Raw genomic sequence first — 24,528 nt, forward strand, 5'->3', positions numbered from 1 at the left:
TGCTCCTATTCTCTACCTTGTGGAGAGACTGCCAGATCTTTTATTTGGCACTCCTGATCTCCTAAGGTGACCATATCTCCCCTGGGGCAAATATGGAACATGGGGAATGACCCCTGTGCCAGGCAAAACGGGATGGATGGTCACTCTACCTGGGGTCCCAGGAACAGGGCTACCGCCCTGCCACTGAACCTCCTGGCTTCCCGAAGCTGTGGGTGGGAGCCCACGCCACTGCACAGGTCCAACTCCTGTCTGCCCCAGCTGGAAAAAGCTGGGCAGCTCCAGCTCCAACACCACTGTGGCCACAGCTCACCCTCCTGGCTCAATACTTCACATCTCTGTCTCCAGCCGCCCTACTCCAACAACCTCTGCCCTGGCTCCTGCTCCAGCCTCCGTGGCCTGGCTCAACCCCCCATGGCTCCTGCTCCAGCCTTCTCTGGCTTCATCGCCAACCCTGCTGCAGCCACAGTTCACACGCCGGTTCTGTCCCCTTGCGGCGCTGGCTCCAGCGGCCCCACTCCAACCCCTGCCCCCTGGCCTCAGCTCCTGCTTCAACCTCCGAGGCCCAGCTCAACCCAAACTCAGCTCTGGCTCCAGTGGCCCCGCTCCAACTCTGCCATGGCCATGGCTTTACCCCCTCCCCCAACTCCCACGCCAGCAGCCCACTCCCCACACCCCCCGGGCCCTGGCTCCTGCTCCAATCTCTGCAGGCCAGCTCAATACCCCGCAGCTCCAACTCCAATGCCAGCTCCCACTCAACCCCAGGCCCTGCCACCCAGGCCCCCGATCCAACCCCACTGAAACCCTGGTTCACGCCCCTGCCCCATGGCTCCAGCTCCAAACCCCATGGCCCCACTCAAACTCCTGGGCTCCAGCTTCAACCCCCGTGGCCCTGGCTCAGCTCCAGCCCCTGCTGGGGGGAGCTGGGCAGCAGCTGAGCCAACTGCGCAGTCTGCCTCTCCCAGGTGGGGGAAGCCAGTGAACTACTGTGAAATACAGGGCAGATAGCCCCTTTTGCAAAATAAATCAGGACTCCAGAATGCACCCAAAATACAGGGCTGTCCCACCAAAAGCAGGATGGATGGTCACCTTAGATCTCCCTATCTTGCATATTCACACAGCCACACTAATGCATACATGAGTATTTTAAGTATATAAGCACTCTTATTCCATTTCATGTAGTTGTGTAAAAATTTCACTGACAATTGAAAACCATCTTCACATCTTTCCTCTACTAATTCTTTCTCGTGCAAGTAGTCCCAGTGGTACAAAATAGGCTGTAATACCAGGCTCTTACTTTGGCACTCTGTTAAGGATTCTCAGAGATGAAGTCAGTGTTTCTGGTTGAAAAAGAGGAAGAAAAGAGCAAATCAATGGCTGCAAATGTTGAAAAACAAGTGGTCATCATTTTAGGCAAATAGGCATATCTTATTTATTTCTAGAAGTTCTTCGCAGTTTGCTTTGGACTTGTCTTGAGCAGCTTAATATTATCTGCAATTTTTGTCACCTCACTCTTTGCCCCTTTCTCCAGACCATTCATAAACATGTTGAATGGCATTGGTTCAAGTCGAGGCCCCAGCAGGACATTAGTGTTGCCCCTCTCCATCCTACCCTTTGTTTCCTTTCTTTTAACCAGTTATTGAGCTATGAGAGGACTGTCCGTCTTATCCCATGGCAGCTTACTTTGCTTAAGACCTTTGGTGAGGGACCTTGTAAAGGCTTTCTGGAAATCTAATTATACTATATTCACTGGATTCCCCTTGTTCACATGCTTGTTGACCTCCTCAAAGAATTCTAGTAGATTAGTGAGGCATGATTTCCATTTATAGAAACAATGTTGACTTTTCCCCCAACAAAGGATGTTCATCCATGCGTCTTACAATTCGGTTCTTTACAATAATGTCAACTAATTGCATGGTACTGACTTTAGACATACCAGTCTGTAATTGCTGCCCAGATCACTTCTAGAGCCCTTTTTAAAGACTGGCATCACATTAGCTATTTTCCAGTCATTTGGTACACAAGATAATTTAAAGGATAGGCTACAGACCACAGTTTGTACAGGTTGCAACTCCCTGGTCTGGCATGATTGAGACCTCACTGGTCCCAAACAACAGAATTTGCCAGACCAGGGTAGGTTCCCTGCCACTGGCCCCAAAGCTGCGACACGCTCCTGCTTCCACTCGGCTGCTGCTTGGTGGATGCCCTTGCCTACACTGCTGCTGGGGCTTCTGCCTATGCTGCCTCCCACAGGACTGCTGGAAAAAACACCTTTGGCTCCAGACCTGGCCCCATGAGGAGGCGGCTCTAGTCCTGCCCGGCTGCCTCAGCCGCATGGGCTGCTGGGAGAAGCCAGCTCCAGCCCCAGTCCCACAGGGCTGCCTGGGACATTCCTCCAGCCCTACGGCACTTCTGGGGGAAGCTGGCACTGGCAAGCTGGCTCTGGCACTGAGTGGCTGCTGTCAGCCCCACAGGGCTGCCAGGGAATTGCCTGCATGGGCCCTGCATGGCTGCTCACTCCTACCCCACCCCCACCAAAAGCTGCTGGGGAACATGGACTCCGAGACCTGCAACTGCCCCACCCCCCATGGCTGTCAGAGGAGGCAGGCTTCAGCTTGCCGTCCTCCCAGCAGTCTGGTCCAGGAATATCCCCAGTCCTGTTGGACGAGTGATGTTGCCAGAATGGAGTGCCAGTTTTAGGAAGTGCAGAACTGTGGTGAATGCTCATCTGGTCCTGGTTACTTATTACTGTTCCAAAACCTCCTCTAATGACACGTCAGTTTGGAATGATTCCTCAGATTTGTCACCTAAAAGAACGGCTCAGGTTTGGGAATCTCCTTAACATCCTCAGCCATGAAGAACAGTGCAAAGAATTCATTTAGTTTCTCTGCAGTGACCTTATCCTTGAGTGCTCCTTTAGCATCTTGATCATTCAGTTTCCCCACTCATGTTTTAGCAAGCTTCCTGCTTTTGATGTACTTAAAAATTTGCTATTACTTTTTGAGGATTTTGCCTAGCCATTCTTCAAATTCCCTTTTGGCCTTCCTAATTATATTCTTATGCTTAATTTGACAGAGTTTGTGCCTTTCCATTCCCCTCCCCTACTCTGCATAAGTATGGGCTACCTGTATTGCAGATGTTGGCCCTGTCTTCCATCCATTGCCAGGGAGATGCTTCTGGGAAATAGCCTGGTTGTAGATTTGGCAAGAGAACCCAATAGATATAACCCAGAAAAGTACCATCACACAAAAATATGCCATTTTAGCCATTCCACTGAAAGGGCAGAACGAAGGAAAAAGAGAAGCTGGCAAACACACTCCAAAGAGAAACCAAAACAGGACTAAAAGCTAAATACTAGCTGTACTGCTGCTTCTCAATAAAATGAGAAAAAATGGAGAAAGTAAAGGAGAGCAGCCCATGATCCAAAGAAAGATACTGACCATCTTCCTGCCTGATCTACCTGTGGAGAAGACCTCTCTGTGCTAGTGGCTAGAACAAAGCTCAAAAGGTTTCTTATGAAACACTTTTGGTCATATTCAGCTCTCATAAATGTTCACAAAGCTATTCTTGGCTTCTGGGGGATGCATGTACATGTGGTAAGAGAAGTCCATTAAGAATCATCTTTTATGGCAGCTATGCTATTTTTCTCCAACTAACAGACTGCTAAGAACCTAAAAAAAAGTTAAATGGCTTTCCATTGGCTCAACACCTTGATCTGGTTCTACCATGCTGAGACTATGAGGCTGACCCCTCAGGCCATTATGTATGTGCATACCTCAAACCCCTGTCCTGTGTTAAATTGCCACAGGGCTCAAAAATGTGCATTATAGTCTGTATCAGATTCTACTGTGGTCAAATTAGCAACTCATTTTTGGCTCCAGATTATATTAAATGATCAAAACCCATTTGTTGATCAAAAATTTTGCATACTACCTTCTCACTATGCCTAAGAACATAGGAATGGTCATACTGGGTCAGACCAAATGTCCACCTAGCACAGTATCCTGTCTTCTAACAGTGGCCAGTCCAGTTGCCCCAGAATGGATGAACAGAACAGCTGGCTCTTTTTGACATACACATCTACTTGTAGACAGTGGTGCTTGGAAGCTGAAGAATGTTTAATGACTGCTAAACTTCTGGTCAATCATAAGCATTTAACTTACTTATTTTAAGATAGCAAAATTAATACAAAGTTGCACATTATAGGCAAAACATCCCACCACCTATACTGTATCGTCACTTAACATTTTCATTCTGCTTATGGCATACTCCTATGGACCCACACAGATATCATCATCTCAGATTTGTCATTTATGAAGCAGATTGAGTAAAGCACCAGATATAGCTTTTGGATGCTTATTAAAAGTTCTGTATACCAAAATTATTGATCTACTGAAGTGTTTAATACTCTATTGGGAAGGAGCTAATATTAAAGACTTAGTATTATACAGGGTCCACACATTTGTGGAGAACAAACAGCCACCTTGCCGCCTTTAATATTTTCTTCACTTGCTGATAAATTTACTCAGATCAGGAAATGTAGTTTTGGGTCAGGTTGGGAAGCGGGGAAGAGATGAGCTATAGAAAGGTCTCTTAGTGCAAATCCTGCACAGTAAAAATTGTCGGGATATTAACTGCCATATTTCCCTTAGGGAAACACTGATCTTGGAAGTCTTTTCCAATGTCTCTCGTCTTGCCTCCTTTGGGCTGAATATCTTCATAATTCTTTCCACAGCTATAGGTTTTCATACATAGATTATTGCTTTTAATACATTATGTGCCTTGATAAACCTTTGGATAGTGCCTTGACAAAATTCTAGATGTGTATTTTTAACATTCATTCTATTTTTTTATTTTTCAGCTATAAACTACCTATACATAGCTCAAGACATTTCTACTTTCTATAGCATACATTCAGTCTGGCCCAGAAATTTAAATGGATAGTATCAAACTTTGACATTTACGGCATCAAATTAGAAGAGAAGGTAGATTTTCCTGAAAAATATGGGATAGATGCCCACTAAGATTTACCTTTTCTGGAGGGAGAGAAAAGCAGAGAAGAACAGGGTCAGTACTTATTAGCAAATGTGAATAGCTTCAGAGATGCTGGATTATTGTACAAAATACAAATCAGTTTCCCTCGGGACATATGTCACGTACCGCACTCAAATAAAATCAGCATGACAAGACACTCACTCAGAGTTATATCCTTTTCCATAAGACTGTCCACACACAAACATTCACTGTAATTTGTTTTCTCGTGGTATTATTAATTCAGTTTCAATCAAGACTTTTGAAAAAGAACAGGTCAGTTTCTAAAATCATTTCACAGCATCAAGTAAACTTCAAAAAGATTGTCTCTGCAAGACTACCCTCTAATTCATAAGTGCACAGACCATTTTCCTTTTTGTTTGTGATCAGTATTCCCTGTAAGATGAGTGCATGGGTGGCCAACCAGGAGAGAGTCAAATGCTGCCCAGCTGCTTAGTAGAGCACCGAGAACCAGCAGCACGTGTTTCTACTGGTGGTGCATATATACCTATACCTTAATGCACATAATAAAATTTATTCAGCATATGGATAGAAAAATATTAGAGGGAACACTGCTTGATCATATAATGCACCTGTGGCATAGATCATTAGGGATATATTTAATGTATACTGGCTATTTTAAGGAAATTTAGAGGTGAAAATAAGGACCACAGTTTGAGAGCAACTGGCATTGTTAGCTCTATTACACAGCATGTCATCTTACTTGTTACCAAAGCAGAGTGATAATATCCACAGGCGATCCAGGAAACAGGTTTTCCAACATCCACCTGAGAAGGTACACCCACACTGGCTGCACTAGCCAGGCCAATTTGACCTTCAGAATTGTCTCCCCACACGAAAAGCTGTCCATCCTCTAAAATAAAGTGACAGAAAGTCAGATTTAAAACCAAAGTTGGGCTAACAATAATATTTACATTTACTTTTGGTTTCCATGCAGACACAGCTGACACACTCTATATGACACTGCTGACACATAGCCATTGCTGAAGCAGAATAGCTATCAGCTGCCACTCAACACACAGCACATTAGGGGGCCAGGGATACCAATGCATCCCTCCCGCACAGTCTTCTGATATGTGCCATGAAATGTTTAGTGACCAAGTGGTATTAGACCATACACAGATGGCAACATTTAAAATGTATTTCTCAATACATTTCTCCAGTAAGCAAAAAGCTTGGAGGGTGTCAGACTTACAAGCTGCTGGTGGTCTGTCTATGCTCATTCTGATGAATGTTAGGATGGTATGCTTGTCCCTCTTCCTGTTAGTAACTTTGGGATGGGTTTGTTTCCACTCATACCATCAACTGGATTCTCATTGGTCCTTCTTCCAAACTGATCTTCTGTTGCAGCATTTCTACTCATACCACTGAGTTTGCTGCTACACTACCATGCTCCTGTCGAAGGTGTAATGGTAATGAGGCAATTCAAAGCACGCTAATGAAGTGCTAAAATGGGGGAGGTATAGCTCGGCGGTTTGAGCATTGGCCTGCTAAACCTGGGGTTGTGAGCTCAAGCCTTGAGGAGGCTATTTGGGGATTGGGGCAAATAGATGCCAGAGATAGTGCTTGGTCCTGCCAAGAGGGCAGGAGACTGGACTAGATGACCTCCTGAGGCCTCTTCCAGCTCTAGGAGATGCATATCTCCCATTATTACGGGGGAGGGATAGCTCAGTGGTTTGAGGATTGTCCTGCTGAACGCAGGGTTGTGAGCTCAATCCCTTGAGGGGGCCATTTAGGGGTTGGGAGCAAATAGGAGAAGACAGGGAAAAGGGATGGTGCTTGGTCCTGCTAAGAGGACAGAGGAGTGGATTCAATGACCTCCTGAGTTCCCTTCCACCTCTATGAGAGGTGTATCTCCCTAGATTCAGCACCTCATTAGCATAACGGCAGCCAGGTGAACAGACTTCAAATTGCAGATTGACAATGAAGATGGGGGGCAGCTTCAAAATAAGTACCCCACATTCCCTTACTCCCATCTAGTTCTGTGGGGGGTGAGGGAATGTTGGAAGGGGGGTGCCTGCCCCCATCTTCATTGTCAATCTGAAATTTGAAGTCTGTTCACACAGTCACCATTATGCTAATGAAGTGCTGAATATGCAAATTAGCACCTCATTAGCCTGCTTCAAATTGCCTCATTACCATGGCCCCCCTGGCAGAAGAATGGTAGTGTAGCAACGGCCTGAGTCTCCCCTTGACTCCCTGCTTTCTCTTATCCCTCTCCCACCCACCCCACAACTTCATTCAGTCTCCCTCAGACTGACCAGAGTAGCTGTTCTATTTGTCTCAAATCCAGTCCCATATGTCAGCAATGAAGAGAAGCTCAGGCAAAGAAATGATACACTAATCTTCCACCACCATTCAGACTTTTCTGTACAGCGATTACATATTGTGGGAAGCTAGCTCTGCATAAAACCTCTTTATATGATGCAGTTCCTGGGACATGATTTGGAACTAAAACTATGCAAGGTTGCTTCACAATTCCCAGGACAGCTTTAGAGCTTGGCACAAAGGAAAATAGCCTAGCACACATCTTCCAATAGCTGAATACACACCAGAATTATCACCTTGGTGCAGTTTCATTCCAACCATACAGAGAAGATGTATTTACTAATAAGATAGTATATGTGAATGAGGTCTGAATAGTTTGCAAAGGAAGACAGGAAAACTACAATCAGATAACTAAAGCCTTTCTAGGACCACATGGGCTTATCAAGTCTCTGTTATTAATTGCTGATTTTGCAAATCAAATGAGCTTGATGTAAAACTTCTGTCAGGGTGAATAGGGCTGTCAAATGATAAGCTATGTTGTTAACATGGTTTTTAATCTTTTCATGGCATAGGCATTTGTTCTTTGCTTGTACACTCACCAGTTAATGCTGCTGATGTGTAAGATCCAGCTGCCAGCTGTTTGATTTTGTACCGGTTGCTAAAAAAAATAATTACATGAAATGTGTTTCTTTCTTCTGTGTCACCTAATCCCAACTGCCCTTCATTGTTGCCTCCAGCAGCATATACGTGTCCTCGTTCTGCACACAGAAAAGCACGTGTAATACGTATTAAGTGACATCAAATCAAAAACTTTAAGCTCCATTTCCTTCTGAAGAAAAAGTTTTTAAAAGTTACGCTAAACTGCCCTAAAATATTCTAATGCCGATATTATAAGTTGCCATTGTAACTCCCCAAGATAGTTTCCTGGGCACTTTCAGATGCAGAAATTCTAACAGCATTCCTCTCCACTTTAGAACAGAAATGCCTCTACAGAAGGCTGAGTTTTCCATCAGCCTGGAAAGAAGTCAAAAGCAAAGGAACTCATCTTTATACTCTGTAGTTCTTTAAAACTCAGGATGTTCAAAATATGTTGAAAGGACCTTGAGTTAATGTCTGCAGACTGAGTACACCCTTGAAAGTCCAGACTACCAAAGGTAGCCTAACATAAATGGAAAAATATAGAGAGCCTATTGTTAACTGGCTAAAATTAGTCTGAGGAGTAGCAGTGTTATTTGTGAAGCTACAGATTAACAATCAAGATAAATATATTAGCTTGTGAAATAGTTGGAAACTACAGTGATGGGGGGCCATATAAGCACCTAAGATATATAAATAGATGCTTTCAGGTATACAACACCATAAAAAGGGTCAGGGAAAAAATCTTTCTTAACGCACATTTAATTAACTTGTGCCCCGAAGCATGAGTTTTAATTATCTTTAATGTTATTTTAATGTGCATGACTACAAATGTTAATTTTTGTGACCCTCATTATCCAACCACAGTAACGGGTTCAAGTTGTAAAACTGTATCATGTTCAATCTGTTATAGTCAATATTTATTAAAGTGTTCTGTTATATTGTGAAAACAGTTTACTATATCCAGACTTAACACATATATTAAAACCCTTTGTAATCATCTACTCTCTTCATATCATTACAGGTTCTAAATATTGGTGCTATAACAACGGTGGTTTCTTTCTACAAAATTTAAAAACTTGTCAAATTTGGATCAACTCACTGCCTACTGATTCCATAAAATGAAAATGCTAGCTTCTGAAATTTTTCTCAAACTCAACTGTGGGGGGCAGAGCATACTGCATTTTAGGAAACTAAGGCTATGGTTACACTAGCAAGTTTTGCTGACAAAACCCCAGTTGTGTTGACAAAACTGGTGGAATGACCACACACACACAATGCATTTTGTTGACAGTCTGCTGACAGAAGTCAGCACTTCTATCGACAGCCTCTCCCAGATGAGGAACAGTGCCTTTTGTTGACAGGTCCTGTCAAAAAAAAGTTATGTGGACGCTCTGGGGGGCCTTCCCTCACCAGACAGGGCATCCAGGACAATGGGCAGCCCCATCTGCTGTGCTTTCAGGTGTCTGTTTTGTCAAGAGAGCAGCTGGGAAGTCCAGCCACTCTGTCAACAGGGTGGAGTACTCTCCCGATAGCTTTTGTCTGTGGCTGCACTTTGTCTACAGAAGTTTTGTCAGGAAATCTCTTGCAACAGTGACTTCTGTTGACAAACAGCTGTAGTGTAAACCCAGCCTAAGAGATGATTGAAAAGGATATGTTCAAACTTTTACTGAAGTTATATAAAACTGTTGCCATCAATCAAAATTCGGCAGAAGGAAATTCTTCAAGCTGGCTACTCTTCGTAAAATCCTATGAAGAATTTGTTTTTTGACATCTTGGCATGGTGAAGCTATTTCAAGCATTCAAAGCACAGAATGCAGGACAAGTGGTTGAATTTTCACTGCTAAGTTTTCCCACTAGATACACATAGGAAGCTTCTCTTATAGAACTAGAACTATGCATGAAACCCAGGGCACAATTTTGCCTTAAATATTTCCCTAGTGTATAAACAATGCAGATTACATACCTGTGTAAACTAAAGTGTGGTTTCTTCCGCAAACAGCAAGTTTCACCTTTTCTGGTTTCAAAGCTATGAATTAAAGTCAAAGACTAAGTTTACAAACTGATTGATAGTTGCACGATTATACCACTTTGCACTCTCCAGATAGCCAGCTGCTCTTTTCACATTTTTACCAGTAGCAGGTAAAGTTACAATATAAATTGAACACTCTAACCTAGTATTTCTCTTTATTTCATGAGAATGTGTCAATCAAAATCTCCCCTGGGTAAATAAAAATAGACAGATTCCCCAATTACTTGTCTCTGTCTTCCACATTAACAGCATGAGCACTAATGTACCATACATAATCACAGATTGCAAGTCACCATGGCAAAACAACCTTCCATAGTATGCCAAAAGTTGCACTGGAGACTACATAGTGGCACTTGCTCCAATTTTCAGGACTTGCACATTACTTACCCACTATTTTCCCTCTCCCTCCATTTTGAGTCATTATAATTGCCCAGATCTGTTGCCTACCTCTTCACCCCCACACACCAATTCTCTGTTCTTCTCTCTGCCTTGCTATCACATTCTGCATCACACTCCCACGTTAGCCGGTCATATTAACTGGCGTAATCATTAGCTGTTAAGTGGCAAGCCTACTGTGGAGCTGCAGAAAAGCAATGGGGCTTCAGGTAGCAATTGGCCTCTACACCCACCTCTGTGCACAACACACACACTGTCCCTCTACTCCACCCTATTGCTTTAAGTGAAAAAGTGGACTGGGTGTGGGGAAAGGGGCTAGCCTTGGGCAAGTGCTTTGGTAGAGAAGAAAAAAAAATGTATATACTCATCTCTAGTGCCCCTCCTCGTTCCAGAAACAGAAAAAAAATATTTACCCCTGTGACCTCTCACCCTCTCTCTACTTCCGAAATGCTGCCCCTACAGTCTATTTTCCAGCTATCCTATCATCTTTCCCTACCATACTCATTCACAAATTGATTTGATTTCCCATGGCACTCAACCCTGCCAACCTAGGGCATCTTCTTCCTTTTTCAGAACCTTCTCAAGCTCCCTCCAAAACAACTTCCACCAGCTCCAAAATACCCTCATCCTGCCCCCAGTTGCGCTACAAAGATGTCTGCAAGAGAGACCTCAGAGAGGCAGACCTCAAGCTGGACAACTGGGAAGAACTAGCAGACAACCGCAGCAGGTGGAGGCAGGGGTTACACAAGGGCCTTCAGAAGGGCGAGATGAGGACCAGGCAGCTAGCAGAGGAGAAGCGAGTGCACAGAAAGCACACTAAGGACTTGCCAGACACCCACCACATCTGCAAGAGATGCAGCAAGGACTGTCACACTCATGTGGGTCTTCATAGTCACAGTAGATGCTGTAAATGAAGTCCTCAATTGAAACTATAAAGGGTGCGATCCATAGTCTTTGCAGACTGAAGGATGCCTACTACTACTACTACTACTGCTCAACTGCTCTTCCACTTTCTACTCAGTCATTCCATAGCTCAAACCCATCAATTCTGAACCACTTCCACCAACCACACAGTCTTAGAAATTTTCCACACACACACAAATCAATCCTCTGGGGTCTGGACCCTTTTTCATCCTACCCTACACACACCAACACTATACTCAGAAATTATGACACTCTTCCCAGTCCCATTATTTGTCACTGGACCTGGAAAAACATGGAAGTACTGTGTGATGAAGGAGCACATGCAGATAATCCTACATTCTACCTCTAGTGGGTATGAAGATTATCTGAATTGGAGCCTCAGAAATCTTGCCTTCTCCGCCACGTACCTACTCCTTCTGCTGACTGCCATCTCTAGCCTGGAAGATCAGGAGTACTCCCATGGCAGCCAGACGATTGCTTGTTGCTGTACTAATCCTGAGAAAGTGCCTTCATGGGCTTCCCCAAGGTGATCCCTGAAGTGCAACAGGAAGTAAATTCTATTAGTAATGCCAAAACTGTCAGCCATGCTACACATGCCCTGAAATTCAGTGCATGTAACATGGCTGACAGTTTTGGCATTACTAATAGAATTTACTTCCTGTTGCACTTCAGGGATCACCTTGGGGAAGCCCATGAAGGCACTTTCTCAGGATTAGTACAGCAACAAGCAATCATTCCTAAGAATTGTTGCCACCCTGCTCCAGGGCTAGCTATCCACCCTCTTGGAGTCATCATCCATCCTTCTGGCAGCTGACCACTGCCAAGGAGAGGGAAGAAAGTATCCTGTTCCTGTCCTACAGAAGGATCTCTATTCTGGATAGTCTGAGAGGCTGATGACAGAGAAGGCGAAGATCCTGGTGACCCTGCTCTCTCCTCTGTTCCCAGCCTGAAACAGGCACATAGAGAGGAACAGAAGCAACTGAAGCAGACAGGTAGGATGGGGTGTGGGGGGCGGGGGACACAAAAATATATACATCCCCCTGCTGGGGGCAGGGAGATACAAGGGAAGGGTGAAGGCTGTGCAGACCAGAATGCTGACCCTGCTCTGCTGACTCCAACTGCCTTGTGCTGGAAGTAAGTGGCTACCCTATGACTGGGAGTAGGATGGGCAGACACACCAAGCGTGACTTTCTTTAAGATGCATTACAGGCACAGTACAGTAATTGTTTGTTGTTGTTGGGTTTGGTTTCTTTGTTTTTCAGATCCTGGATTAATTATTTCCAGTCACACACGGTGGTCAGTTGATCAGTCAGTTAATAATTCTGGTATTCATATCTTTGAGATTCTACTATATTGATAATGTGGATGAATGTAAAGAAAGAGACTTGGGCTACATCTACACTACGAGATAAATTCGACTTAATATTGATTTTGTAGCTCTGGAATTAATAATTTCAAATTTGACCATCCTCACCTCCCCACTTGCTCCTCACAAAGCTGTCTCATTGCTGTCACACTCAAATTGGCAAACTTCGACTGCTGCAGTGGCGCATTGTGGGAACCTATCCCCTAGTTCCCTCATCCCCGTAGCATTCTGGGTATGCTCACTGGTATCCGACCTCATCTTCCCACATTGCACTTTCCTCTTTCCCCTCCTGTGCTAAGCAAATGTCCATTTCTTCCCACTGAAAAGAAGGAAAAGTAGGGCATCCACAGAGATGGCAAAAGGGTTTACAGCAATATCTTTCTTCTGTAGCTGAATTCTCAACTGGCCATCTGCTCGGTGTCTCCCCTCCCGTGATTGCATCCAATCCCTGAAAATAACACAAGGACCCTGACTGCATTCTCAAAATTAGAAGAAAGAGGATAGAAAAAGTCTAGGGAAAAAGATATTTGACTTTTTTCAAAATGATACAGTGGCTCCAAAAAAACATGGCTTTCCAGTACACAATAAGGCTTCTGTGCAATGACTGTGTTCTCAGCTGGCCATCCACTGAGTGTCCCCCTCCCTTCATTGCATGTGAGCCCTGAAAATAATACAGGGACCCTGAAGAATGTAATAAAAAGAAGATAGGAAAGTTTTTTTAGAAAAGAGTTGCTGATGGAGAGAGTCTTTGGCTTTCCAGTGCACTATAAGGCAGCACAGAGGGAAAAATAAAAAGGGCGAGAGGGGGTTAGCGACAGACCCACAAACACCCTGCAGGGGCTATTTGTAATGGGTAGATGCTCTCATAGTGCTAACAATAAAGAAAGACAGACATTTCTCAGGCTGTTGTACAAACATGAGCCTACAGCCACAGGCTTGCTGCTCCCGCTTTGCAATTCATGATCTTCCTGTTATCCAATGAACTGAAGAGAAGCGGCCAGAGCGGATCACTGAGAGGGGCATTGTGAGTTACATACTGGACACCTCTGGAGGTTAATAAATTCAATTTCAAGACATGGCGCTTCCACACTGGCCTTTTAATCGAACTTCTGAATCCAAGTTAGATGCTATACCTGTCATGTAACTGAGATTTTGTAATCTCAATATTAGTGCTCCCTAAATCGGCCTAATGGTATTTACAGTGAAAACAGTCATGGTAAATTCAAATTTAAGGCAGTGAGCTCAATATTGTGTCGTAGTGTAGACACAGCCTAAGAAATTGAAATGGAATGACAGATTCCCTAATATGTATTGTGCACGGTTATTTATTCTACTCCTTCTTTATTCAATGAGGTGTCTAGTGCAGTGGCTCCCAACCTGGGGTCTGCAGTCAAGGGCATTGCAGGGGATCCATGAAAAAAAAAAAAAACAAATAAAAATGATCATAGAAAATGAGTTATAAATAAATTGGAAAGTTACAATCAAATTATTTTTAAATTAAATATCTTCCAATAATGTTATTAATTGCTGTCTGAAAATCTATATCGTGGTTTCCTTTTTCATTTAATGAAGTGTATGTAGTGGCTAGAATTGGCTTTGATGAGGTTCACAAATGGCTTCGGGGGAGATAGGGGGTCAGCACTAGTGAAAAGGTTGGGAACCACTGGTGTAGTGGACATAGGTGAACCCATTAATGGCTTTTAGGACATCTTCAGGTATTTCTCATCTTTGCTCAAAAAGCAGTAGGACAAATATAAAGACTGTCTCTCCTTGCATTGTCAGAATGTTACATATAATGGTATTAGAGGCAAGATGAATGATGTAATATCTTTTATTGAGCCACCTTGAGACTGATGATCTTTGTGTAAGGTCAAAAGCTTGTCTCTCTCACCAACAGAAGTTGGTCTAATAAAAAACAGTATTACATCATTCACCTCATCTCTCTAATAACCTGGGACCAACATAACAACAATGAATACATAAAACAATACTCTCTTGGTGTCTAAGCACTAGACAGCACTTCAGAGATCAACAGTCCAATAACGTCCCCTACACATGGAATGAAGTTGGACAGAAATAGAGATGACACCAAATGGGAATTTTTAACAGTATACAAAAGATTGGCTTCTGTGTATTTTAAATAGTCCTAAAACTCCATGAGACTTAGAATCATGAGGGAATAGAAAATCAAGTAGGCATCTTGTATTTCATTTGGAAATTGATACAAGTTGAACCTCTCTAATTCAGAACTCTCTTGTCTGGTAAACTCTGTAATTCAGCATGATTTTAGTTAGCTGGATGACCACTTATCGTGGCAACGGCCAAGTTTCCTGTGGTCCCTAAAGTTTGCTTACCGCCACCAGGCCTAGCTCTGAGTGTTCTGTGCTAACAACAAGAAGTCCTGTGGCACCTTCTAGAGTAACAGATATTTTGGAGCATAAGCTTTCATGGGCAAAGATGCACTTCGTCAGACGCATGAGGTCAGATGCATGCATCTGATGAAGCGGGTCTTTGGCCATGAAAGCTTACGCTCCAAAATATCTGTTAGCCTATAAGGTGCCATAGGACTTTTTGTTGTTCTCTAAGATACAGACGAACATGCATCCCTCTCTGACATAGTGTTCTTTGCTGTTATTTACCCCTAAATGTCTTCTAAGAGCCCACTAAGTGGTGGAGGTGTTGGTACTGCACTAGAAAATATTGACCTCCTGTGGTCCAGCAAATTTTCTCTTTCAGCACTGGTCAGATCCCGAGGGTGCTGGATGAGACAGGTTCAACCTGTGTTATGCATAACTTTGTTTTTCCAGACATCTATCAAAAAAGCCAAATAAGAAAATAAGACAAACCTTTCACACAAGTTGGCTTGTTGATAGTATTTTTTGTTCCTAGTCCTAACTGGCCCCAGTTATTGCTGCCAAACATGTAAAGTTTACCTTTGCCTGTAAAATAAAGACATCCATGGGAATTCATAAAAATGTTTGGATATAAAGCAACTTTACAGTAGAGCATAAGTAAAGATGACCATCAACGCCTTCCCCACAATAACATAATTATTATTACAACTTCTAGTAAGGGCAATTACAAGAGAATATTTTTATTTTACAATGAAGTTCTTGAACACTTTAATATTTAAAGCAGACTAATTTAAAAAATACCGTCAGTTAAAACGTGTATGGAACTGATTTTTTTTCCTACATATTAACATCACAATGTTGTTCTGTAGTTAGTCAGCCAGCCGTGGTTAGCAATGACTTCAAAATGACTTCAAAGAACCAGCCTGAAATTGTAGTTGGTGCCATGGTTTTATCCAAAATAAGAGATTTTGTCATCCATAACAAAAAACTCTATATACGATGTAGACCATTGACACAATTTGGCTGTTCTGAATGCATTCTTCAGGCCAAAATGTACACTGTAGCTGATTTTTTGGAAGATCTTTTCTATAATATCAATGCCCTGTTAAAATCTGGCTGAACACATTTGCCAGAAAACCTGCACTCAGAAGAGAGCACATAAGGCAGGAAGTTATTTATTCCAGTCAAGGCTTCTGCTATATACTCTACTGATAGGCTGTTGCACAGAACTTCCATGACACAAAATGGAGAAATACTCTTGGACAGGGCCTATGGATCAGGAAACATGGTATCTCTGCCTTTGCTCACATAGTTACAGTATGTACACATGAACACACAGATTATTCTAAAAAGGAAAAAAGATGGTTGATGTAAATCAGAATAGGGTGCGTATGCTTCTCTATTCACATGCCTGCCTTTGAGGATAATATGTACAATAACCAGATTTTGTCCCTATTAAAGCACTGTAAGAGGTTGTTTGAGGGTGGAGAGTTGTTTGTTTTGCTTTTTTGTGCGTGTTTTTCCCCTACGATTTCTACAGATGAGGAAAACTTGACCTGTAGGAGGGACTTTCCACATCTGAACTTCTGCAGAATATTGTTTGACTTACACATATAGCCATTTTGGCTATGTCTACACTATAGAGATCTTTCGAAAGAAGCCTTCTGGAACATCTCTTCCAAAAGAACTTCTTTCAAAAGAGTGTATCCACACACAAAAATGTGGATCAAAAGAGTGATCTGTTCTTTCAAATAAGCATGTCCACACAGCCCCTGCTCTTTCAAAAGAATGGGCCAGGGATTGAAAAAAGAATCAGGCCCCATGAGGACTGCTCTTTGGAAAAAAAGTCCTGCAGAGCATTTACACGTTTTCTTTCAAAAGAAGCTTTCAAAAGGGGGCACATGTCCTGAAACGAGAAAGGAGAGCGATTTCAAAAGGAGAGCCACATTGTTTCAAATTACTTTCAAAAGAACAATTTTTGTGTGTAGACGTTCCCTGGAATCTTTCGAAAGAGCTCCATTTTTTCAAAAAAATCTTTCAAAAGAACTTGCTAGTGTAGATGCAGCCATATTGTATGGCCCTCTTCTGGGACATGCAGCTACCATATGCCTTGTTCCCAGAAGAATGCACTCTCCAGTAAATTAGATTTAGCATCCAGATGTAATTATTTACCAAAAAGATACAGAACTGTCTGAATGTATGCAGTTTTTATGCAGTCCTACAATGTAAAAGCTAGATTACAAGCTTACCTAAGTAGTAATATCTAACCACTTTTTTTCAGAAATCAGTAGTTAAGTTTTTGGTTAACTTTACAAATGATTTCATATAGAAGATCCATAGAGTGAGGGAGAAAAGTAGCAGATCAACAATTTGAAACCAGAGGCCCGGTTGCAGCTCTGCTTGTAAGCGGAAGCTGAGCTAGAAAAAGTTCTAGACAGAAGCATGTTGTAATACACAGCCATAGCGTACTGGCCAGACCGCACAGTCACCACGAGAGAAGCTCCACTGGGGTCTGGGCTGGGCTGGGCTGGGCTCTGCGCTGTCCAGTGGGAGGTGTTGGCTAACGGGGGAGGGACGGGGGGCTAGGCTGGGCCTTGCGCTGGCCGGGGGAGGGACTGGGGCTAGCACAGCGTACGGGGTCCTGTGTTGGGGAGGTGGGGCGAGGCCCACACTGGCTGGGGTAGGGATCCATTGGGGTTTGGGCTGGGCCCTGTGCTGGCCAGGGAAGGGCTGGGGCTGGCATGGTGTGAAAGGGCTCCATTGGGGGGCTCAGCGGGGCACCGTTCTGGGTGGGGGAGGGGTGGGCAGAATGCAGGGGGTATGCTGGCTGGGGAAGGGGCTGGGGCCAGCACAGTGTGGAGGGGTGGGAGGGCAACATGGCAGAACCTTGCCCAGACAGATGGATGGACACAGCAACAATAATACATACGATGGTTTGGGATTTATTTTTAGGGCTACATCTACACTTGCATTCTTCTTTCGAAAGAGGAATGCAAATGAGGGAAATCGAAAATGTACATGAGATGCTGATTTACATATCTCATGTTTCATTTGCATAATCTTTTTGGAAAAGATTCTTTTAAAAGAAAAAAAGCAGTGTAGACAGAGCTCTTTTGAAAATAAAGCCCATCTTCGAAAGAACCCTTCTTCCTATTTTGTTTCAGGAAGAAGGGTTCTTTCGAAGATGGGGTTTATTTTCAAAAAAGCCCCACCTACACTGCGTTCTTTCTTTCGAAAGTACCTCTTCCGAAAAGAGATTATGCAAATAAAGCACAAGATATGTAAATATGTGCCTCATTTGCATTTTTGATTTCCCTCATTTACATTCCTCTTTCTAAAGAGGAATGCAAGTGTAGACATAGCCCTAACGTATCACTCATGTGGGGCCCCCCAGAATCTCCTGTTTAGTGTATTCAGGACTTAACTCCCAGTGGGAATGAAGGCACTCCTTGAAAGAGCAGGGAGAAGGTGTTGTTTGTTTCACAGATGTGAAACTAAACCACATTTATGAGCACAGTATTACAAAACATGCTCCTTAAACTGTCATACCAACCTGTAACAATAGCAGTATGTTCATCTCCACATGATATATACAAAGGCTTGTCATTTTTAAACCAGAACGTGCTAGGAATATTTTCTGCAAATTTGCTTTTTCCAAATGTGAAAACAGCACCTGATTCTAAAACATAAATAAGACAGTTTCAGTGTCAGTGCAAATTAGCTATCCTTCATTTAGCCAAAAAACCACAACCTCCTATTAATCCAAGCATCCTTTTCGTTTTCCACTGTCCTTTCTTATTTCTTTAATTCTCTTCAAGCTCTTTTGGTTTCTTTCAGTCAGATTACTCAAGGTTACCACTTTTTAGGATCACATTTTTTTCCCTTCATTCCTTCCTAGTTTCATGGGCTTTCCAGTTGATGAGATATAGCTGTAGATATATTTTACATGAAGGATATACCTAAGTTCTTTTGTGCTATACTACTATCCTCTAAGAAATACAGCAATATTGCCACTTATATACTGGGCATAAAAAATGAAAATGTTGACCCAAAAAAAGTAAAGCATGAAAAGCTCATCCTGAAAGCAGGCTGAGATCAAAAAAATAATCTCACTTACGTTTACACTTGAATTCAAACAGGTTTTCCAAATTGGACTAGACAGAGACACTGAAAAGGATGACAGGCTCCAAATCTGACCACTCTTCCTCACTCATCTGAAAAGATACATTTGCTCTAAAAATTGCCCCCTAAAAGCAAAACCCTCAGCCCTTGCAAACAAGGACTGCCAAAACCAACTTCCATTTTAAAATTATGATCTAAAAAAAAAAATCTAATCCTAGAGACCTTTATTTCTAAAACAGTTCTTCACATTTTGGAGAGCAAAAGAGTCTCAAGCTTACTATGTTGAAATCACGTAGTACAAGAGTTTTTTAAACCATTTAAATAAATACATTGCATTTTGAGAGTGCCTTCTATTAGAACATCTCAAATGTTTCACAAACATTTATGAACTAAACTTTCACCATAACCTTTGAATTTGAAGTAAATATGTTACCTTCATGGTACAGGTGAGAAAATGGGCACATAAGCTGATGGTTTCGCTTCCATCATTCCCAACTTTGTTTCTATTTTTTCTATTTTAGTTTCTATTTATAACACTCAATGTTTAAGTCCTCTTTAAGACATTTTCCCTCCACTTCAGAACAATGTGCTTTTTTTAAAATGCACCATTTTGTTCAGGAAACATTTCAGAACTGCATCAGCTGCCCGCAGAGCTTTAAGATTTTTATAGCATTCTCTACTAAAAATTAGCATTAATGTGTCAAAGTAAAACTAAAACAAAACAAAAAAAAATGCTACACGATCATGGGGAACTTCAATTTGAGTGACATGCTGCAGGTTTCATGTTGCCACTGCTAAAACATCCTTCAAGTTTTTAAATATGATAAACGAGGCTAAGATTTTGTCACATTTATTTTAAATAAAAGTCAGGGATCGGTCACACGCAACAAACAAAAATTCTCAAACACCCGTAACTTGTTTGCACTTTTACTAAAATAACAATGGCAAATTAGGGGCTGAGCCCCAGCCTAGCTTCAGGCAGGGAAGGAAGAGGGTCCAGTACTTGTCATCAATGTTCCCCAAAAGGTGAAAATTTGTGTGGCTGCCCGAGAGACATTCAGGTGCTGCCTAGATGATTAGCAGAGTGCTCACAGCCACCCACAACTGGGAGCATGTGTTTCTATTGGCAGAACACATGCACCTATGCCTTGTTGCACATAACAAAACTTATTCTGCCCACAAATGGAAAAAATTAGAGGGAACACTGCCTGTCACCACTGTGGCTGACAGCTTAAGGGCCTGTGGCAGCTATGAGCTTCAGGGGGTCCCATCACGCACAGCAGACTGGAGTTCTGAGTTCCACCTGCAGTGGCTGTAATTTGCGGGGGGGCCCACCACCCATGGCAGCTCAGAACCCCAGACCCTCCATCAGCTGTCATCCACAACTCCAACTGCCCTGGGGCTGAAGCAGAAAATGTCACAGTCATGACATAATCTTATTTTAATCCAGTGAAATATGTATGTCCAGGAACAAAGAATGTAGGTCATACATACAGAATGGGGGACTCTGTCCTGGGAAGCACTGACTCTGAAAAAGATTTGGGGTTCTGGTGGATAACTAGCAGAATGGGACTCCCAGGGTGATGTAATGTTCCAAACAGCTAATGCTGTTTTGGAATACATAAATAAGGGAATTCTGAGTAGGAACAGAGAGGTTATTTTACCTCTATATTTGGCATTGGTACAACTGTTGTTCAAACACAATGTCTATTTCTGATGCTCCCAATTCAAGAAGAATGTTGATGAATTGGAGAGGGTTTTGAGAAGAACCGAAATAATGATTAAAGGATTAGAAATTATGCCTTATATTGACAGACTCAAAGAGCTCACTCTATTTAACTTAACAAAGAAAAGCTAAGTGTGATTTGATTACGGTTTGTAAGTGTCTACATGTGTGTGACACAGCATTCCCATATTTTTATGGAAATGTGCTTTTAAATACAAATATCCATAACTCAAATATGCTTTATGCAAATTGGGACACGCAACCTATCTTTTGTGAGCTTATACTCCATGGATGTGTATATTCTATTTTTTGCATATATCATTTTTGTATATTCAATTAGAATTATGAAGCCAGACTAGACCCTTCTGGCCTTCAAATCTATGAAAAGTTCCCCAGTGCTGCTCCTGAACCAATATTAACGAAAAATGTGGTTTTATTTTTTGCCTTTGTCCCTTAGCAACAGGTATCCATTTTTGTAGTCATTTGGACATACTTAGAATGATCCCCTTTGATGTTAATATCTGAATAGTGGGATCTGCCAAACTGAATAGTAGCATATTTTGGAGCGGTTAAGAGCCCTATGTCTGAAAGAATATAGCTCTGCCACATTTGAGAACAGTCACAATTTGTACTGCATCAAGTAATCACATAAAAAAAACCCACACACACACATACTTTGAAAACTTATGCTTTTAGCAATTAACATTTTCAAAATAATTCCCAGGATAGCAATAAACTTTTTAAAAAAATTACCTAGAGAAGTTCACAGGAAGTCCATCAGTGGCTATTAACTAGGACAGAGAAGGATGCAAAGCCATGCTCTGAAACGGCAATGGACAATCTAGGCTTGTGAGTGGCCCGCTGAGTGGCCCTTTCCCATCTCAGTGGGCCACAAGATTGTTGTGAGCAAGACAATCTCCCAGGATAGGGTAGTTTTGCTAACTGCGCTTATGTACCTAGAATTTGCGGGGTGTGCCAACTGAACCATAGCTGTGTTCTGACTGGATGCAGATGGAACGCATGGCTCTCCCAGGCAATGTTGCATGCAATCAGTAAACACCTCACTTCACGTGCCCTTGCTTTATGTGCATGCCACTTTATTAATACCAGTAGGAAAAAAACTATGCAGATGAAAACCAGCGGAACCTGGCAACCCTGAATGAACATGGGCAACAGTACACAAAATGTCTTTCATATAGAATTGTGACAGGCTGCATACCACCTTCAGGCTGCCTACCACTGCTCTGAAATGTCCCTAGTGTCTACTTTATTAGCCTTCCCTTCATTCATTCTGAAGCACCCGACATCGAGCACTATCGGAAGACAAGTGTCAGAGGAGGAGCTGAGTTAGCCTGTATCTTCCAAAACAACAAGAAGTCCTGTGCCACCTTATACACTAATAGATATTTCGGAGCATAAGCATTTGTGATGAAGTGGGTCTTTGCCCCAAACGCTTATGCCCCATAACATCTGTTAGTCTATAAGGTGTCACAGGAATTCTTGTTGTTTATCAGAAGACAGAAGACTGAGCTAGAGAGAGGATTGGTCCAACCCATTATGGTCACTTTTATGTTCTTAACATATAGTAAGAATACTCAAACACGAACATAAAATGTCATAGACTAAACCACATTCTTTGCCAGGTGAAAAACTGTCAGGACAGATTTTAAATGTATTTTATTAGTTTCTGGAGATAATGTTTTCTTTGTCTATGCTCTTTTTTTTTCTTCTCTAAAGACATTTTTTGCATCACAAAATCCATGTAGTCAAGTATCGGAGGGGTAGCCGTGTTAGTCTGGATCTGTAGCAGCAACGAAGGGTCCTGTGGCACCTTATAGACTAACAGAAAAGTTTAGAGCATGAGCTTTCGTGATGTAATTTCATGATACTCTGATACAGGTGACCGCATCGAACCTGAACCAGCAGATATCTTATGAGGGGTAGCATGAAATCTGATAAGCCTAGCACGGGTTGGCATCAAACGGCATTCACTAGCCTAGCAGCTGCAATTCTTCCTAGTTCCCAAGAGGTCAATGTATGGGCCACAGTGACAAAGATTCCACAAGCATTAATCACGGACTTTAATGTAATGTAATGTAATATATGGAGATACACATCTCATAGACCTTGAAGGAGCTGGGGAAGTCCTCGAGTCCAGGCCCCTGCCCTCTTCTAACGAGGGGGCAGGCGGAGGCTGGTGGGGGGGGGGGTTGGACGGAGAAACATATCAACAGTTTCTTACTTACACTTACACACACACGCGCGCGCACGGCGCAGGGCCAGAGCCCCGTAGCCCCCGGGCCACCCGCTGACACCCGGAGACGCCGCAGCGCGGGGCGAGCCTGGGAGGGGCCCCGCGGTCCGAAGCCCGGCGCAGGCGGGACGCGCGGACGTCTCCCGGGGGCTCGACCAGCCCCGCCCGCACCAGCCAGCACTCACCGGGCACTGGCTCCTCCGCCTCCCCCATTGCGGCTCTGCTCCGGCGCTGGGACCTGGCGGTGCGGGGGGAGGGTCCCGGAAGTAAACAAACCTCCTGCCACGGGCAACGGGAGGCGGGGCCTGGCCCCCGGGAGGCCGCGCGCGGGACTGGCGGGCTGGCGCGCGCCCCCTGCCGGCCGGCGGGGTCTGTGACACGAGCGGCCGCAGCTGCTCCTGGCTGCCCCGGCGCGCGTGCCCGTGCCGTGCTATGGCCCCGGCCGGCTCGCCCCGCGGAGGTCCGGAACCGCGGGGCCGCTTCCAGCTTCCCAGGCTCTGAGCCAGGATAACAATAAAAACTGAGGCCACGTGAACATAGAAACAAAAGCAGTCAAGTAGCACCTTAAAGACTAGCAAAATAGTTTATTAGGTGAGCTTTCGTGGGACTGACCCACTTCTTCAGACCATGGTCTGGCTATGGTCTGAAGAAGTGGGCCTGTCCCACGAAAGCTCACCTAATAAACTCTTTCGCTAGTCTTTAAAGTGCTACTTGACTGCTTTTTGTTTTGATAGTGTATAGACTAGCACGACTCCCTCTCTGTTACTATTGAACACAGAAAGAATGAGACGTTGTTTAATTATTTCCTGTTGCTGTCCCCCACCTTGAAAGTTGTCAGGCAATCAGCTGAGCACCAATCCTGCTTAGGACACCTCTGTACAGAGTTCACTGGCGCATGCCACTGGGGAAGTGCAGAAACAGGGATGGCACAATAATACATACGGTTGTTGTGTCACATTCAGCGGCCAATCAGCTCTATCAGTGGTTTGCAGCTAGTGTGCTGTGACACACTGATGTGCTGTGAGAACTGTCCAAGTGTGCCCTGAAATTTCATCACTTTCCCCTTCCTGTGGCTCTGCAGAGCCACTGTGAGGGGAAATGCCGACCCCATAGGACCCCTTCCACACCAGGAGGCAGCTGAAATGCCTTCCCCCACTCCCTGCTGTGGCAAGTGGAAGGAAGGGAGGGCAGGAGCCTGTTGGAGCTGGGCCATAGTTTAAATGCCACATCCTGGCTCCAAGGGGCTGGCAGGGAGGGGAGCCTGCTTTTAGTGGTTACTCATTTACTCAACATCCCTACCATGGCATTGAGCAGATTTTGAAAATGTGCCTGTGCTCACTAAGATGGTGTATTCTGTTGTGGATTTGAAACATTAATACATTTTATCCTTGTTTAGCTTCT

At 43.5% G+C, this 24,528-nt stretch overlaps 1 protein-coding gene across 2 annotated transcripts in view; it reads right to left on the bottom strand.

Moving 5' to 3' along the window:
- The window catches only part of RPGR (retinitis pigmentosa GTPase regulator), a 93,352-nt gene extending 69,986 nt beyond the window's left edge, over positions 1 to 23,366 (bottom strand). For both annotated transcript variants that reach the window (XM_074994738.1, XM_074994729.1), the window contains exons 1-6: positions 23,313 to 23,366; positions 18,579 to 18,704; positions 15,518 to 15,610; positions 9,920 to 9,982; positions 7,917 to 8,075; positions 5,753 to 5,902 (exon numbers count right to left, since the gene is read on the bottom strand). In XM_074994738.1, coding sequence (XP_074850839.1) covers positions 5,753 to 5,902; positions 7,917 to 8,075; positions 9,920 to 9,982; positions 15,518 to 15,610; positions 18,579 to 18,704; positions 23,313 to 23,340 — 619 coding nt within the window. In that variant the 5' untranslated portion in view covers positions 23,341 to 23,366. The remainder of the gene's footprint in view (positions 1 to 5,752; positions 5,903 to 7,916; positions 8,076 to 9,919; positions 9,983 to 15,517; positions 15,611 to 18,578; positions 18,705 to 23,312) is intronic.
- Between the last annotated feature and the right edge of the window lie 1,162 nt (positions 23,367 to 24,528).

Source organism: Carettochelys insculpta, chromosome 1 (assembly GCF_033958435.1).
Source record: "Carettochelys insculpta isolate YL-2023 chromosome 1, ASM3395843v1, whole genome shotgun sequence".
Lineage (NCBI taxonomy): Eukaryota > Metazoa > Chordata > Testudines > Carettochelyidae > Carettochelys > Carettochelys insculpta.